At 31.8% G+C, this 18,556-nt stretch overlaps 1 protein-coding gene across 2 annotated transcripts in view; it reads left to right on the top strand.

Annotated features, from left to right (window-relative positions):
* Nucleotides 1–7,524: 7,524 nt before the first annotated feature.
* Nucleotides 7,525–18,556, top strand: part of LOC143225546 (peripheral plasma membrane protein CASK-like) — a 240,825-nt gene continuing 229,793 nt past the window's right edge. The window contains exons 1-2 of one of the 2 annotated variants that reach the window (XM_076455194.1): nt 7,525–7,858; nt 7,973–8,055. In XM_076455194.1, the coding sequence (XP_076311309.1) occupies nt 7,997–8,055 (59 nt within the window). In that variant the 5' untranslated portion in view covers nt 7,525–7,858; nt 7,973–7,996. The remainder of the gene's footprint in view (nt 7,859–7,972; nt 8,056–18,556) is intronic. The other variant, XM_076455196.1, reaches the window with a different exon arrangement.

The raw sequence follows: 18,556 nt of genomic DNA, 5'->3' as shown, positions 1-18,556 counted from the left end.
TTCAAGCCCTCGACTCTCAGATTACGAGTCGAGTGCCTTAACCACCTGGCCATGACGGATTGTTTGTAAGGATGTGAGGCCAAACAAGAATAAAGCTAGCTAATATTCCCGTCAAGTTAAGAAATATTCACATGTATCAACATAAAAGTAATTCGCGTCTTGTGGACCTGGATTCCATAAAATATTACCTTCTAGACCAAACATAAGAATCCGTATGGTCTGTAAGTTTGTAAACTCTTGTATATAAACCATCATTTGTAATAACCATTAGTAAAAACCGTTATTATGATCTTATTGTTTTGTTTTTGTTTATGTGCTAAAATATGTTTGTGTTTAAAATGTTGTACGCATCAATCTTGTTGACAAATATCGTAAATCTGATACACATTAACATTTAATTAACTTATAAATTAAAATTACAATTTCCTGTTATTTGAAATAGCAATACGTAACGTATGTAATATAATAAATCGAAGACTCGTTCGAAATAAATTATTAAACGTAATAGTAGTTTACAAACTTTTATTCAAAGTTTTGCAGAAAGAAAACTCGAAACTGATTTGTTGTTTCATTACTAGTGTATATTTGAAAAGAAGTTTACCTTAACACCTTCCACACAAAAGGAACCAAGTATGATCAGGTGATTAAGGAACTTGACTCGTAATCCGAGGGTCGCTGGTTCGAATCCCCGTCGCACCAAACATGCTTGCCATTTTAGCCGTAGGGGCGTTATAATGTTATGGTCAATCCCACTATTTGTTGGTAAAATAGTAGCCCAAGAGTTGGCGGTGGGTGATGATGACTAGCTGTCTTCCCTTTAGTCTCACACTGCTAAATTAGGGACGACTAGCACAGATAGCCCTCTTGTAGTTTGTGCGAAATTGAAAAGAAACAAAGCAAACTATATGCAGTTATAATAATTAATATCTGATATGTGTTTTTTCATCAAATAGGATAATTTCTCGTAGTGATCAGTGGTTTACTTTTCCTATATATATATATTATCTATTATGATTTTTTCTTTTATCACTTTGAACAAGTAAGTGCCACTGTATGTGATTGATGAATATTTCTTCACTTTAGCAATTTTATTAGTTTGATATTTTATTAACTTTACTGATACATTTATTTAAAACTAGCGAAAATACCTGGCTTCGATCAGGTTATTAAGTTGATAGTATATGTGTATTCTGAACCAAATAAAAGACATTTTTGGAATGGATTGTTACTAAATTACATGTCTTTTATACATATCAGAAGTTGTTACATAAGGAACCACTTCTCTTTTTTATATGTTTTTTTGCTAGCTTGCCTCATGAAAAAAAATGTCATTAGCATGCGCGCACGTACGTAGATCAATAGAATACTTAGGTACACACCCTTAGGGTCCTCTTAGTATGTCTGCAAAATTTCAGGTTTCTAGGTTCTTTCCTCTTGGGACTGTGGCGGTCACGCAGACACACACAGACTCACGGAGGTGTTCATTTATTATTATATAACAGGAGAAAGGAAACAGAGGAAAATTAGACTAAAACACCAACCTCATAAATAATTATGTGTAAAAAAATACACTAGATTTCACCATTCTCATATTACAATAGGATGTTGAAGCGTCAACGTGATTAGGAGAAAGCAAATGTTGTTTGGAGACGGTAAAAACATCCCACCATTCATGAGACTAAATTTTCATATTTTCACTGTTTTTAACTTCATACCACATATTGACTCAAAAGTTGGGATTAGCATTGCACGTCTGCTATAACCATTATGGCAAATCTCATTGCAAAAATTAGCATTAAAAACGGCTTTTTCAGGAAGGAGCAAGAGAGGGCATTTATCCCCTTACATTTTACAAAAAACATTACACATATGATATAAAATTAACATCATAGTTAAACAAAATCTTTTTAGTCATGTTTAGTAAAACTGTAAATTTGTTATTTGCATTTAACATTATTCCTGCCAAACCCACAGGGATGTTCTCCATATTCAACAACAAGCATGCTTATGAGGACAAACGATCACAATTCTTGGTGAGCACTAACATACGTTTGGAATAAACTCTGAAATATCTCGGAGTAACTTTATACATACAACTCAACTTTACCAACCACATCTGCACCATAATAACTAGTGCTGCTTAGGAGATGAATAAGATAAAAGAAACATTACTTGTTTAAGCTTTACCAGTCTTATCTGCTCCATTCTACATTATGCATTACCAATAATCAGAATGAGTTCTAAACAGCTAGATAAAATTGAAAAGGCACAAAACAACTGCTGAAGTTTGGTCATATATATACTTCACCCACCTTAATCAGGGGTTTGTTACACCTCATAAGTCTCAGTTAGATCACAGGATACCAATAACAAGTAAACTTCTTCACACTGTAAAGACCACTACCATTTTCAATTTGGATGTTGCTATTCCACAACCAAGAGACAGCAACTAAGCAGAGAATTTCCGAAAAGGCACTTCATGGTGGTAACCAATAACATAATTGGTTCCCAGCAAATGTCAGAAACTCCAACGTTAGTAAACATCTGGTGCTCATTAGAACCAGTGGAAATAAGTATAGTTAGGATTTGTAAGTAGTATGACAGAAAAATATCTGCTTTTTTCTTCTTTGTTTGATATCACAACTTTTTAGGCGCGACATGGCCAGGTAGTTGGGAAACTCGACTTGTACTATGAGGATCGAGGATTCGAATTCCCGTTCCACCAAATATGATCGCCCTTTCAGCCGTGAAAGCGTTATAATGTGACGGTCAATCCCTCTATTCCGTGGTAAAAGACCAAGAGTCGGGGGTTGACAGTGATGACTAGCTTTCTTCCCTCTAGTCTTAAACTGCTAAATTAAGGACGACTAGCGTAGATAGCCCTTGTGTAGCTTTGTACCAAATTCAAAACAAACAAACAAACTCGTCACAACTTGTTGACCTCTGACATCACGTCTATTTACCCTTTAAGCATTTGATATTTCATCTTATCGACTTCTGTGATACAGCCATATTGCGTGACGTTGTCTATATTTGATAACTATTTTTAATTACCCTCAAACTGTATATAGTTAATATCAATAATTCCTATTAAAATTTCATTAATTACCATATAGCATACTAGAATACCTCATTTCCAAACCCTTGATTCTACATCAGGTCCAGGTACCAGTTTTGAGTACACATCCGTCACTTATATCAATATGGCGACTTACAGTGGGTGCAGCAATATTAAATGACATCCCTCATTAAAAAAAAAAAGTGTAATCATTAATTGCCTACTCCTTAATCATTGTTAGATCACTTAATCATTAATAATCATATAAATTGTTGTATTCTCTTTCGTAGTGTTGGATCATGTCATTCATATTGTCTTTATTTTTCACACCTGTTCTACACGTTGATATTTTCGTATTAATAAACACCTAAGTTATTAATATTGCATTAACATTAGATCATGTGACACAACATAACATTGTTACTTGTGCTGTCCTAATGTCTCAGTGGATTTAAACACCTAATAAATCAGGTTTTTTTCTTCTCTATGACTATAGTTTAGTCTAAATACTGTCACGGCAAGGCATTGATTTTAAAGAAGTCGATCTATTAATGAAAGTGATATTATAAAAGTAACTAAGTGAATATGTGTTCGAATTGCTTATTTTTAGTTTGAGTTTTAGGTGGTCTTGTGGTTTGGTTGCCCAGTTGGTAAACCTACGTGTCATGGTTCGCGACCCATTGGCATTAAAACGTGAATTTATACTGTCAAGTATGTTCTATAAGAGAAACGATCCAATCCAACTATTTTATCAGACAACTAATTTTAGCTTCAGATCTGATTGATGACGTTGACAAGATGCATTTAATCTAGCCTATATTATAGGCATCTAGCAGAGGTACTTCGGGTAGAGAATAGTGATCAACAAAGTACTCAGGAAAATAATTTAACCTCGTAACAGTGGCTCGTACAAGGGGCATTGAGGCACACACACATATTATATTGTATTTTTCTTTGCTTGTATGAAGGTCTGTGGATTGAATCATACTTGAGTTGCTGACAGAAAATTAACAGTCTTGGCCAAAATTTGCATATTTTGTAACAAATAAAATTATTATTATTAAGATAGATTCTCATTTTTCAAACTGAAAAATGCATGTTATAGTAAACATTTGCTTATGTAATTTGTATAGCGATACAGAATCTATGAACATTTGTGAAAGATTTATTTTTAAGCAAACAGTTTTATCAGACACCTATAGAAAAATGTGCAATTGTGCATTTTGCCTATCACAACAAAACCTTACCAAAATATACACAATAACAAAATATAACATCAAATTATTATCATTATTATCTGTAACCGTATATCAGTTCGCATTGAACATTCAGTTCTTAGTTGATTCTCCTCGTATCTAATAATCTCTGCAAGGCAACGTGGCATACTGTTAGTGAGATTATTGATGTAACTCCCCATACTTTCGTTCTTATTTGTTACTAGAATATTCTAGATAACCTGGAATGAATGTATTCATGCCATTTCTGTCGTAAGGTGGTTTAAGACATTTTTTTTTCAACCTTGACGTGTTAACCTGATCAAAACATGGTCACCTCGAGCAGTAGTTATTCGGGGTCTTCCAGTAGATATTCCTAATACAACTTTTCCCGTGGTTCGATGACGTTTCAAGATGGTATATACAATACCATACAGTTCTGGCAATCTCAGTTTGTTTCATATCATTTCTGGACCCTCAAAAATTTGACGTCCCATACCTTCTGGCACGTTATGAAGCATGACTCAACACCGAGTACATTATACAATGAGTCGACCTGTTTTTAAAAATATTATATTAAAATCATACACTTTAATACGAGCAGATATGTATATGTGTTTTGACAAAGAAATGCTCAAAACAACTTAAAAGAGACCAGAATAACAACTTGTAGATGTCTATCCATTCATACGTTATCTTCTCTGTTGCTACTTAGGCATTTACTCAATAACTACTCTATTAATATAAACGATAAGATTAATACAGAACAGCATGCAAACATTTTGGCTAAAACCGTAGTTCCTACACCACAAATAGTGAGACAGCTTGTTACACATTCATCACCTTACTGAATAACATTATTCAGGCTGATGGAGCACATAAGCTTCTTCCAAGTAGCACAATAATGTAGCTGTAAGCCGTAAAGCATGTCCTCATTTGGATTGTTTAAAGCAATGAACCACAAATAGGTAATGCAACCAACATAATATTTGCGACGACTCGAAGGCAGTATTTTGTAATATTCAGAGTGGTTAGTCCCCAGAAAGAAGGCAGAAAGCAAATTATACGGATGGTAAGGTCATCTTCTATATGTATGTGCTGAGCCATGCAGGTGTGAAGCTAATCGAGGAAGTGGCAAACTCGCAATAGAATCCCCTATATCAAATCTGGTACAAAAATGCTGGAAAAATTTCGACCTCTTCTAAACTAATGATAATCATGGAAGATTTTCATCGACATTCAGAGTGAATGTTACTATTCAAAAGCAAAACACTGCATGGTGTAGCTAGGAGGAGAAAAGAATGGAAATCAATAGAACGGTCAGCACGCTAATTATTTTGTCACGCTCGGTTTAAGTCGAGTAAGGTTTTTATCAGCATTTACCCACAAAGTGTACTCTGAGAGATCAGATGAAAGGTAGCTACTCAACAAAAGCTATCGTAAACTCCTTGACTATACTTGTCTAACCAAAATGCATGATTTTATAGTCATTTTTAAAGCGCATTCTTGACTTTAAAATTCATAAAGTTTGTTATAACAACGGGCTACAAATTTTCGAATTCACTGATAGTCTAAGCATGCAAACCATTGAGCCTAAGTGAAGTGATACCCAAAAGTCTTATAATTATATTTTGTACTACTAACATTTTCTTTAGGCATGCGTGTGTGTGTGTGTTTGTTTTCTTAAAAAATCAAAACCTCGGGCTATCTACTGAGTCCACCGAGGGGAATCGAACTTTTGAGTTTAGCGTTATAAATCCGTAGTTTTTTTTTTTTATTTACAAACCTCTTGAAGAGGCCTCATAATCACATATATTACATACAAAACAAGTACAAAGATCAAATACACAGTTATATACAATTGAATGCACCTAATACTATCTGTTGTTGCTCATATCAAAGAACACACAATAATGTAACGTTGTGAACAAGGACGAATAAGTTTAGAATAAAATTGAAAGAAAAAATTGACATCATTACGAATAACATACCTGGAATAATCAAAACTTATTTTCTTTCTTAACTGACCCTTATAAAATGACAACAGATTTAAATGGATATTTTTGGCTAAACAAATATTCCTAACAGTCATAATACAATATTTGGCTCATGTAATCAAAAACATACACTGTAGGGTGTCATCTTTTCTTAATCCTTCTAGGAAGCCCTGTACAAGAATTCGGCGTTTCTGATTCATTGGTACTGATTTTTGAGTGATAAAAGAAATAGTGTCGAAAATTAATGTCCATAAGGGTTGAGCCATTGGACACAAGCAATATAAATGTCTTACTGTTTCAGTGTCTTTACCACAAAGTGTACATAAACCAGTATCATGTTTTTGCTTGTGAACAAATTTATTGTTCGTCATTAAAGAATTGTGGTAAAATAAATAATCCACATCAGCAAAGACAAAACCTTTAAATGGGTGATAAGTATATTTATGTATTTTTTTGCAGTTAGTATATATTAATCCGTAGACTAACCGATGTACCAGAGGGGAACTCTTTTGAGGTAGTTACGTGATTATAATAAAGTTGTTGTCTGCCAGCAACAATTTAGTTGGTTAATAAAACCCAATTTGTTATAGTGAAATATTTCTGTTTGGTATTGTATATTTAAAAGCTTTCAGTAAATTTATTTTAACTCGAACAATAACAAAAAAGTTGCAAAATAATGACCCAATTAGGATTATTTGAAATGGTATTTTTGAGTGCAAAAGCTACGCTTTTTTCACCTCGAGGACTCGAACCCCGAATTTTGTTATTGTAAGATTAACGATGTACCAGCACTGACATATTGATAGATATTTTGTAATTTATTATTAAAGATAGGAATATTTTCAAGATATGTATCGTTTCAAAATTAAAAGAAAAATAGAACGGTAAACTACTTATTTCTGTTTTGTGATTTTGAAAGTGACAACAAATAGTAAACTGTTTTTCATTTAATGGAAATAGTTTACTACTACAGAATATTAGCTCTACGCTATCTACTATCATATGTAATTTTTAATCGCGAGTTATGCCATTAGAACTAAAATATTATTGTCACAGTTTTCTCAAACTCTATGAAAATATCAATTTATATTTTCGGCTTTTGATACTATACTCGAAAAATTACATATATTTTATTATTTTATCGTTCTTACACTGAACACAGTGGTAGGATTATTCCTCACTTCAAAAACTTGAAACGTAATGAACCTTTGTTTCTTATATAGTAGATTTGTGGGCATTCCTGGTTTAGGTTAGAGATTGCGCAGGAGTTCGGGTGGTGTTATATATGGAGCGCTTGTCGGGAACTGGTCTTAGGCAACGTGAATGCAGTTGGTCGTAACGTTTAGTAAATACCATGTTTCTTAGTTTATTCGAGAGAAGATACAGACTAGAGATATCATTTAAATGAAACTTTCTTATATTTAATTTGCTCGTATGCGATGTGTTGAAAGTAAAATGTGGTACAAAAGAACTGCGATTAGCGGATAAATGTTAGTGTTCATGCCGATTAACACGTTTCTCGTTCTTCTGGATTGTGTAGTGACACACCCCCTTGCGAACTGTGGTCAGTTAGGCCTAAAACTGGTGAGGTGAGAGCAGCGAGATTACTTAGGTTTAACCTTTCAGTTCAAATTGCAACAATAATTTTACGCAGTGGAATAAATTTCTATACTAAACAAAAGACTTATCATCCTTGCCCATAGTTAGAACAAAGTGCAGCAAAGAAGATGGCCGAAGATGATGTACTTTTTGATGAAGTCTACGATCAGTATGAAGTTATTGGAAGGTAAGTTTATAACTAACTTATAGAAGGCTTATTTTCCGTTTGATTTTCACGTGCAATTGATAATGGGATGGGAATTGAGTACTATTAGTAAAAGATCAATAATTAAATATGTTAATTGTAGAAGTAGTTGTTCAACTGAAATATGAACGTCTAGGGTGATCAGTTAATCGCAATACTATATTTTTAGTATTTGTATTATTGTTACTGCTAAGTTTAAATTTGTTGAAATATTTATTTATACATATTAGTTTAAAAAAGAGCAAGAACTAGGAAATAATAGTTTTATGGCGTTACAAAGTTCAAACAAAACTTAGAGTTATTACAATGGAACTGTGTTACTTGTTTTATACTAAATAAATATGCCTAGAAAAAATTAATAATAATGACTAACAACTTTTACAAAAGTGTAATTCTGATTTTAATTATTACAATGTTTTGATACAGGTGATTGTGTTACCACAAAGTAACAGAATTTCTTTGTTGTAAGTTTGTTATTGTACTTGTAAATTAATTAATATGTTACTTATCAAAGTAACACTGAATAGATTTTTAAGTTAAATTGAAGTAGGTAAATTAAAGTTCAAAATGTGTTTTGAACAAATTGTGTTGTTAATAAATATATTTTATTCATTAAGTTTAAAAGTTTTTTGAGCAACTTAACTACTTAATAAAGCAAGGCAATATATATTTAGGTTGATGTCAAATTTAAGTATTTTAGTTTTGACAGAACATTTTGCAAATTACATTAAGTAATAAGTATAATTAAAGAATACTGATGTTAATAAGATGCACAATTGTAATGTTTTTTTCTTGGACACTGGAAAATTCTTAATTTTGTGTAACAGATTGGGTTAATATTGAGTTTAATAATGATCATTATTGTGAAATATCATGTGCTTTTGGTGAATTGTTCTTGTAATCCTCTTCTTTAGTGTAAGTAAATTATTTATTATTTTACAGCAAAAATTTAGAACCTTCATACTTTTATTCTTCTAAGAATTCATTTCAGCAACTTATGAAAATCTTGAATAGTGAGTGCCATGGTTGTTTGCTCTTGTGAACTGATAGAGAGGAAAAGATAAAGGATGTGGGTGTTTTGTGACAGGCTTTTTAACCATATTTTTTTAATCCTAAAAGTTAATTCAAAATAATTGTATAGGCCAGTGTAATTAAATTTTCTATAAAGAAACCTTTTGAGGAAATGGTTATGAGACCATTATTGTTATTTACTTATCAGGTTTACTTTTCTGAGCATGTGTGAATATAAATATAAATGCACCTGTGTTGAAAACCATTAAGAGATCTATTAAAAATATCTTGGAATTTGTAAGTGGATTTGCAAAGCATGTTTTGAAAAGCATCAGATGCAATAGATAATGACTTCGTGTGTAATGAGTTTTATATTGTTCAGCCGTAAAGTGTTATGGTACATACTATGTATGAAACCATAAACAAAATTGTGGAAGCAGTTTAAAAATTACTATTAGTATTTGACTTGAAATGTTAACTTTATGTGTGTACTGTTATTATTTTAAAATTTTAAGTTATATTAACTGTCATGCTCTGTATCCACAGTGAAGGTAAAAACTAAAACAAGAGGAATGAACTATATTAAATAGTAATAAACTTTGTTAAACAATGTTTACTGATATTTTATAATAGTTCTCAATGTATCATTTACAACACTAAATGAATATTTATGAATTTAGTTCATAAAAAATAGTCTTTAAAAGCCTTAGTCATTTGTTTTGTCTTTTGTTTCTAATTTCCTTTTTGTAAGAAAAATAAGTTTTTAATTGAGAAAAAAATCCTTACTTCTGCTATTGTCAGGTTTGTTTTTGTAACCCTTTGAGGGAATTTCTAAAATAACTACATATTTAGGTAATAATAACTTTGGAATTTTGGTAATATGCATGTACTTCTATGATCATTTAAAAAGTAGCTGTTCCTGATCAACATTTAGTTCTTGATTTTGTGTAGAGGTATACGTTGACTCTTGTTTGTGATTTGGTTAAAAGAAAAATCTCAAAGCTATATACATCCATACAAGTATATAATTCAAAGATAATGTTAGTTAATTTAGGTTGTCCTATCCATTGCATTAGACTCCAAAATAAACAGTTAAAGCTACCTTCGTATTCAAATACTTCTTAAGATTTTCCTTAATCTCTCATATATTAGATCCATTACATCTGAAAGTAATGCATTCCAAAACTCAACTATCATTTTATAAAAATAAAACGCTTAGCTGAAGATAACTTCTATCAAAATGTATATTTATGTCCCATGGCTTTACCATTCTTACCATTATGTGAAAAGATGATGCATCAATGTTGTCAACTCTCTTAACAATCTTAAGCAATTTCAGAGTTTTTGACCTGTCCTCATATGTCAATCTTTCCATTCCAGTTATCCTAATAGCCTTCCTCTAAATTCTTTCCAACAATTTAATGCTCTTTCTAAAGCAAGGAGTTTAAGTCTGAACATAGTCTTTAAAATGTGGCCTAACCAGTGACCTATGCAATGAAATTATAACCTTGTGAGACTTCCATTCAATATTTACATATATAAAACTTAAAATCTTGTTAGCCCTACCACTAACAATAGCACATTGCATGTACAGCTTAAAGACTGATCAACCAGAACATCAAAAATTGTTTTTCTTTCATAACACTGTTATGGTTAATCTCGTCAAAATTGTACTTACAATTTGAATAGCAATATTGCATTACTTTGTATTTATTATAACTAAAGGCCACTTGACATTTATTCACCAAATAATCAGATACTTTTGTACAGCAGCATTCTCCTTGTAGCCAGCAGCATCCATAGCATTGTCATTAACAAGCTGAATTTTATGCATGCGTACATTTTATGTACATACATACATATACACAATTTTTACAGCTAACAGAATAAGGTGAATAGTGTTTATAGCTATATGTTTTCATTCCCTAACAGAATAATCTTTTTTCGTACTTGCATTGATTTGTTGAAACTTGTAATTAAAGAATAACGTGTTTGAATATAAATCTAAACTTTTCCAAGCTAGCTTTATGAAACTGTATATTTGTCATCATTAAAAATTATCAAACAACTTAGTAAATAATTTGATGTTAATATAAAAACAAACTAATTCTGAGGTGTTGTGATTTAAATAAAATTGCCATTTATGGATTTTATCTTGCTCAGACCAAAACAGCTTTTGTGTGTGAATAACTGATGATATAAATTGTACTGTGACTAGTGCTATGTCTTTTGTTTCCCAGTAAATCTGATGAGCCCTACTATGAAGTGAAAGGTCTTGTTGGCACTGAATATAGGGTGATTGACTGTTGTTAGAACTATTTATTAAAGATGAATTTATAGAAAAGCATTAACTTGTTCAATATACAGAGTCAACAAGTTTTTATCTTTTTCTGTTTAGTGCCTTTTTGTAAATGAACATGTCTTAAAAGGATATATATTTCATTCTTTCTTCTTCCTTACCAGGTTATATTTTAAACATTTTATGTTGGATAAAAGTGTGTGTGTGTGCTGGTCTTGGAATTATTGGAACTGTGTTCAGTAATTATTACTGATAAAAATTGTGAATGGCCTGTAACTTTGTTTTATTTAAGTGGTGAAGCACACAGTGAACACACAAAAGGTGATTGAAAGCATTTTATATAGTGTATAATTAGCAGCTCAAAAAAAAAGATATATTTGAAACTTAATTTTTGTGTTTAAGTTTGTATATAAAGTTGAAATGTTCTTAAACCTAATTCTCTTATTATTATTTGATGTATATTTTTATGGATGTGTTGATAGCAACCTGTCAGTCACTTGGATTACATTTGGTAAGAACCTCTGGTGAATTTAGTTAATCATTTCTATGTTTGATGCAAGTTATTAAAATTGTATGTTGAGGCACTATTAATTAAATTCTCTGTGGTGATTCTTGTAAGTTTTGACCAACTTTAATGTAGCTGCTATATAATGCATGAAATGCATTTCTCTCAAATTGATATTCTTTCTCTTTGAAAGTCCTGCATAATACATTGTGGATGTTTTTCTGATTATATGAGAAACACCACCACTTGACTAATCATTATTTAATCTTAAGAGGAAAGCAACAGTGCAAAGAGAGAAGCTAATAATGATGCAAAGTTAAGTTTTAATACTAAAATTACAATATATAAAAGAGGAATGAAAATATTATATTTGTAGGCTACATTATATTAATTATAAAATTGAGGTTGTAAAATATTGTACTTTTTATGCTGTTTTATAATAATTTCTGTACTTTGATTTACATGCGACATGTTTAATTGTTTTAGTAATTTGGAAATTATGTAATTAAAGTTTACTAGAGCTGAAATGCCATTTGATCAATAGTTATTGTAGAAAATAAAAGAAAGTGTAGAGTGACAGAAGACTGTTGAGCTCATTTATATGCAGGGCTCTTCTTACTTAGTTAAAATAAACTGTTGAAAAAAAAATTAAACTACACTATTAGCCAACAAAAAATTTAACAATTCAGTTGCATATTCATATCAACTAGTTAAGACATTTTAAAATGCTGTACCAGAAGAAGGTAAATAAAGAGTATTAAGTATAATTAACATATTAATGTACAATGATTAATATCTGTAAACAATTTTTATATGTGTATGGTTAGCTTTGAAAAAGGATTTTATGTGAAGTGTTGCTTGTGATGTAACATGCTTTGAAACAGAAAATATCTTATCGTGTCTGTGACAGTTGCATAGTTATATACCCTGTGTTTTTTTATTTGTAGTAGCACAAATACAATTTTTAAATGAGTTATAATAGTAGCCCAGAGCTCCAATTTTTTTTAAAGAAAAAATAGTGTAATACAGTTAGCTTAGTTAGATTTTTACAATGAAAAAATTGTTTCTGTCCTTGTATTAATTTCTTCATTTTTCTTTTGATGTATCATGATAGTTGGTGGCTAATGATTTCAGTTATCCAACATTGATTTTAGTACATTTCTAAATTTCAGGTTGCTAGACAAAAGTACTCTTGAGTTCATTAAAGACTGATACATTGTAGGTCAAGTTACCAAGGGACCTTTAGATAATATTAGTAATTTCGGATCTATTCTCAGTGAGAAACCACATTAGACAGTTAGTTGTATGATGTTAATTCCATAAATTTATAATGAATTATATGTATAAGAGTTAAGAATTTTTAAACTGATGAAACTGTTTCATGTTTTAAACATTTTTTTTTTTTTTTGGACTGAGATGCACAAACTTGTCTAAAGTAGGTGAAATAGTATAATTAAAGAGTACAAACATCCTAATATAATTCTAAACTGTGAAGATATTATAAAACTGAACACCTGGTAGATTTTATTTGGCTTGTATAAGATTTAGAATATTTTCACCTAATGTTTCTTGTCAGACATAAAACTATTGAAAAAGCTAGGTTTAAATTTTTCTCAATACAAGAAATCATTGAAATGTGTACTGGTAGTTGTAGAAATATTTATGCTTCTTCAATTGTATATATTCATGGAAAGATATTGCTGACTAAAAATAGGTGCATTTTTTAATTTGTTTGCATTTTCTAGCTTTGTTATGAAGAAACAAACTTTTCTCTGAAGCATTTATGAAGTACCTCACTCAATTGTTTTCTAATAGTTTCTATCCTAAGAAATCATTAAAGATTAAATATGAAAATTAATAAAAAAAATCTTCAAAGACACATTAGATGTTAAACCATAATTTCTTTGTAAATTCTAGTAATTAATATCAGGGGTTTAAGATTTTTAATTTGAAAAGTTTTTGTGTGCTATGTCTGTCTTTCTAGAGGAATGAAAAGTTTGGAGTGCATATTTAAAAATAAGGGCTAGGAGGTTTAAGCCTTGGAGGATCATATGCAGGGTTATTTTTAACAAAAATGTTTTAATATATTGAATTGTAAGTGTCTGTTGTGATGTGCATAATTAACTTGAATCTTTTGTTTGCACTTTATTGGTGGGTTGCTGTGTGGCTATTAAAAGTTGATATTTCATTGTTTTTTTTTTTTTCTGTGATGATGAGAAAACCCACTTTGTGAACCTGATGATGACCGAAGAAGGTCGAAACGTTGTTCGCTCCTCTACATAGTTTTCTCTATCCATACCAGCCATTTTTACATATACATCATTTTTATTTTATTCTGAGGTTGTATTGGTGTGTAGGGCTTACTTTTTGACATTTTTTCATTGTACATGTAATGTTAGATGATAGCAGTACTTTTATTTTTAAGAACTTTAGATTCAGAAAGGAGTTGATTGGAATTTGTACAGGGTTGGACATTGAGATTATAAATCATAACTTGCAATATTAATTATAAAATTAATAGTACATAGACCATCAGTGTAAAATTATTGAACTTGTTCATGAAAAGATAATGCTGAAGTCTGAGTGTTTTTCTGTGGTTTAATCATTTTTAATTTTTTTTTTACCATGCAAATAAAATGCAAGCATTTATTCAGTATTAACAATGTGTAAAATATTCTCAGTTCAATTACTTTTGACTGTTTAATAGTTATTACTTAAAAAATAGAATAATTTTGTGTGAAGTGTATCAATCAGTGCTAAAACGTAAAGAATTTGAGAAGAATGTATGTATTAGGGTGCATCAAAAATATACAGGTTTTTAAATATTATTGATGGAAGATATGTAGTTGGTGTCTTTCAACTGTAGTAATTATGGGGGTAAGGTTCAGGCTTCCAAAATTGTATCTTGTATTGCTGAAGGGGGGAGTGGCATTTTCATTAAGATATCTATAATCAAAGTACCATTATTTTAAATTTGCACTGTTTAGCTAATATAGGAGTTTTATATTGTAAATTACCAAAACTTGCAATGAGGAGGTAGTTGTGTGTTCCACCCTTCCACTGGATTATGTATTGTACTTTTACTTTTTCGTAGTTTTGCAAGATTAAAGTTTTGCTTTAGGAAATCCCTTTCTTCTGCAATAGTCACAAATAGCAGATGAAGATTCTGTTATAACTTTAACATCATATGTATGTAAAAATGGCTGGTTTGGGTTGAGAAAATTTTTTTTATGTAGAGGAGAGAACGTGAATTTTAACATCACTTTCAACAAGTTATGTATGACATGGCATGCTGAATTTGAACTAGTGTCTTTATTAATGATAAACATCAACTGTTCATTTCTTATATTTTATGCAAGTGGTAGCTCTAGCCTTTCATTCTCACTCCACATTATTAGATCACTGTAATGCTGAGCTTCCATATTGATATTTGGGATCACAAATTGTCTATTTGAGGTGGATTGAGCAGCTAATATTCTATGAAAAGCAAGTTGTCTGATAGCCTGAGAATCATCTCGAAGCATTACAAGCAGCAAATTTTCCATAAGGGTAAAATAAGCATTTCTCTAGATTACTCTGTCCATCACATATTTCTCCAATTCAGGAAGAAAATGTAATTTTGTTACAAACAGAAAAGGGTACAGTAAGCCATTGCTGCACAAGGGATTTTTCTTGATATTAAATCTAACTGTTGCATACACATCAGTTATATATCTTGGTAACAAATTAAGCTTCTTAGATGGGTTGGCAGTTGTGACATAAAGGTGCAAAATCCTGTTTGCTGTTGTTAACCAGCTAGAATTAATTCATTGTACCTGTTAACATAAAACAAGTTCTCTTGAACAGTGACCTGATACTACTGCATTGCACATGCAATTCAAATATTTTGGATCTGCAATGAGGTCTTCAGGATGGTTAATTTTCAGTAATTACTAATTTTGACTGAAACAAAGTTCCCTGAAGCCAGTGATTCACAAGTATTCAGTATCGTTTGGAGAGGACTAGAAAAAAATGGACAGTCCTAGAGTTACTCCATCAAGATGTATAATTATATAACACAGGGGTAACTCATTTGCACATAACAAACAAGTTAACCAATGATCAGGTTTTTCTAAGTAATATTCAAGAAGTTTCATAACTTCAGCTTTTTTGACAGTATTGATGTATATGTTGTTGCAACCTACAGCAACTAAATGATCTGATGAAATTTTATCTTCAAATCACTGACTGATAGAATTTTTATATCTTCTGATGTACTGGAATAAAGAGCAATATGATCCATGAAAATTGATTTAGGTTCACTGACCAAACTTAAGTGTTGTACCTTGGCTACATACCTATATCATTTTTGCCCATTTCTAATTAGAGTTTTAGTTAAATGTATTCTGTCATCAAAGTAGATACATTTTAATACAGCTTGATTCATCAGAAGTCAATAATTTTTCTTGGTATTTTTCTTATTCATGTTGTATTTTGTTTTTATTAACAATTTTAGCATTGTCATTTTTGGGAATAATGTTTATCTTTCAAAACAGCTAAGGTAAATGACTGTAACAGCTCTTTGAAATATAGTACCTGTAAGCTTTTGTCACTATCATTGAAAGTGTGATCGTCATTTGTTTCTTTATTTTAGGATTTTGATGTAGAAAGTACAGTAGTAGTACCATCAAATATTTCTGGACTTTAAACCATTAAATCCTTATGGTCATTCTCTTCAGTAGCTATTTTGGCAGATACAATGGGCACTATTAATTCAGATCCGGCATGGCTAGGTGGGTTAAGGAGTTCGGTTCGTAATCTGAGTGTCATGGTTTCGAATCTCGGTCGCACCAAACATGCTTGCCCTTTCAGCCATGGGGGCTTATAATGTGACGGTCAATCTCACTGTTCATTGGTAAAAGAGTAGCTCGAGAGTTGGTGGTGGGTGATGATGACTAGCTGCCTTCCCTCTAGTCTTACACTGCTAAATTAGGGATGGCTAGTGCAGATAGCCCTTGAGTAGCTTTGCGCAAAATTCAGAAACAAAAAACCATTAATGCAGACAATGTAACTTTTAAGTACTTAGAAAAACAAGCTTTATTTTGTTAATTATGCTTGTGTGTGTTAGTTCTTGGGATTTCTTTACTTTTTTTTTCGGAATGCTAATTATCCATATTTTTCTTCTTTGGGATTTTTTGTTTTTCAGTCTGACAGTGGCAGATGTTTTTGTATTTGCATACAGCATTATCAGATAATTTCTTGGCTCATCTTTAAATTTTGTAATCTTTTCTTTATATGTTAGTAGATCTTTAATGCTGCTTGCATGATGTCCTTAATGATGTGGTTGAATATTTTTAACAATACATTTGTATGCTTTGGGAATGCTTGTACTCTTCCATATTTGTTCAATTTTTTGAGTAACCTTTTTTGCACAGTCAAATGAAAACAAACTGAACAGTTTCCAAATGTTTGTTCAATAAATCCTCTTTCATAATAGACTGATAATGTGGCAAGACATTTAGATTTAGTTCACTAGGTTTTCCAAACATTAGACAGATAACATACTGTCTAGTTTTTGCCATGGCAATGTGAAGATAAATGCAGAAGATATTAATCAACTGATCAAAACCACATGAAAAAATGTACAATATAATACTGTAGATATAAGAAGAATGTGTGCACATATCCAGCAACTGGTACAAACTACCATTGGAAAATAAGTGCAAGCAACTAATCTAGCATACATTTATTAAATTTTCTTATTAATTGGCTGTAAAGGAAAAAATGGTTGAATTTTTCATATCATACAGTATGATGACTCATTTGAACCACCCCTCAGTGTGGAATTGTATATGTGGTGAAGGGACCTCCCAGAGAAGGTTCTGTTATTTCAGTTTACCTCTTCTAGGATTTAAACATCCACCGATGTGTTTGCCATGTGTGGTGACACCTGAAGGGGAGGAGAGGATCCTGGTGGTTAAGAGGTCCAACCGTAACACACCACTTTGGCCTTCGATTCCTATAGATGGGGTGGCCTTGGGATGTCCCCTAGGGTCATTCAGCTGGTCCACTTGGGCTAGGGTCAACCAAGTATCAGTGTTGGATGTTCTCAACAGGTGTTGTTCACGTTGTATCTGATGCTGGTTTTTGGGTATAGTGCTCACAAAACCCTGGTGTTACTGCAGTGTCCTTATTTGCCATTGTAGTGCATCCCCTCATAGTGTTTCATGGTGAGTGGCGTCAGTGGGTACTGAAACATTCTTTCTTTGTCATGAATCCCCCAGATAAAAACTTAAAAACAGTGAAAAAATATTCCATAGGTAAACGACCACGTTTTGAAGATTCTGAGCAGCAATCTTCAAAATCTGTAACACCTGTATCTCATTTTCTTATTACATTCTCTTTCAGACAAACCTTTAGGGCAAGTGTTTCCTTTTTCATTTAAAAAGGTCTAGAGGGATTTTCTGGCTCTTCAAAGTCAGTCAAACATCTATACTCTGGTGACATATTGGTGGAAACATCCACATCTAAACACAGTGAACTCCTCTTACATTCAAAGGAGATTGGGGATATGTCCATTAATGTTATGCCCCATGCAACTTTGAATTCATCACGAGGAGTTATTGTTGAGAGGGATTTGAAGAACATCCCTGAGTCAAAGATTCTCGCTGGTTTCTTCACCCAAGGAG

Source organism: Tachypleus tridentatus, chromosome 9, assembly GCF_004210375.1.
Source record: "Tachypleus tridentatus isolate NWPU-2018 chromosome 9, ASM421037v1, whole genome shotgun sequence".
NCBI lineage: Eukaryota > Metazoa > Arthropoda > Merostomata > Xiphosura > Limulidae > Tachypleus > Tachypleus tridentatus.
The sequence above is the reverse complement of the archived record's forward strand: the minus strand, read 5'-3'. Positions and strand labels throughout refer to the sequence as shown.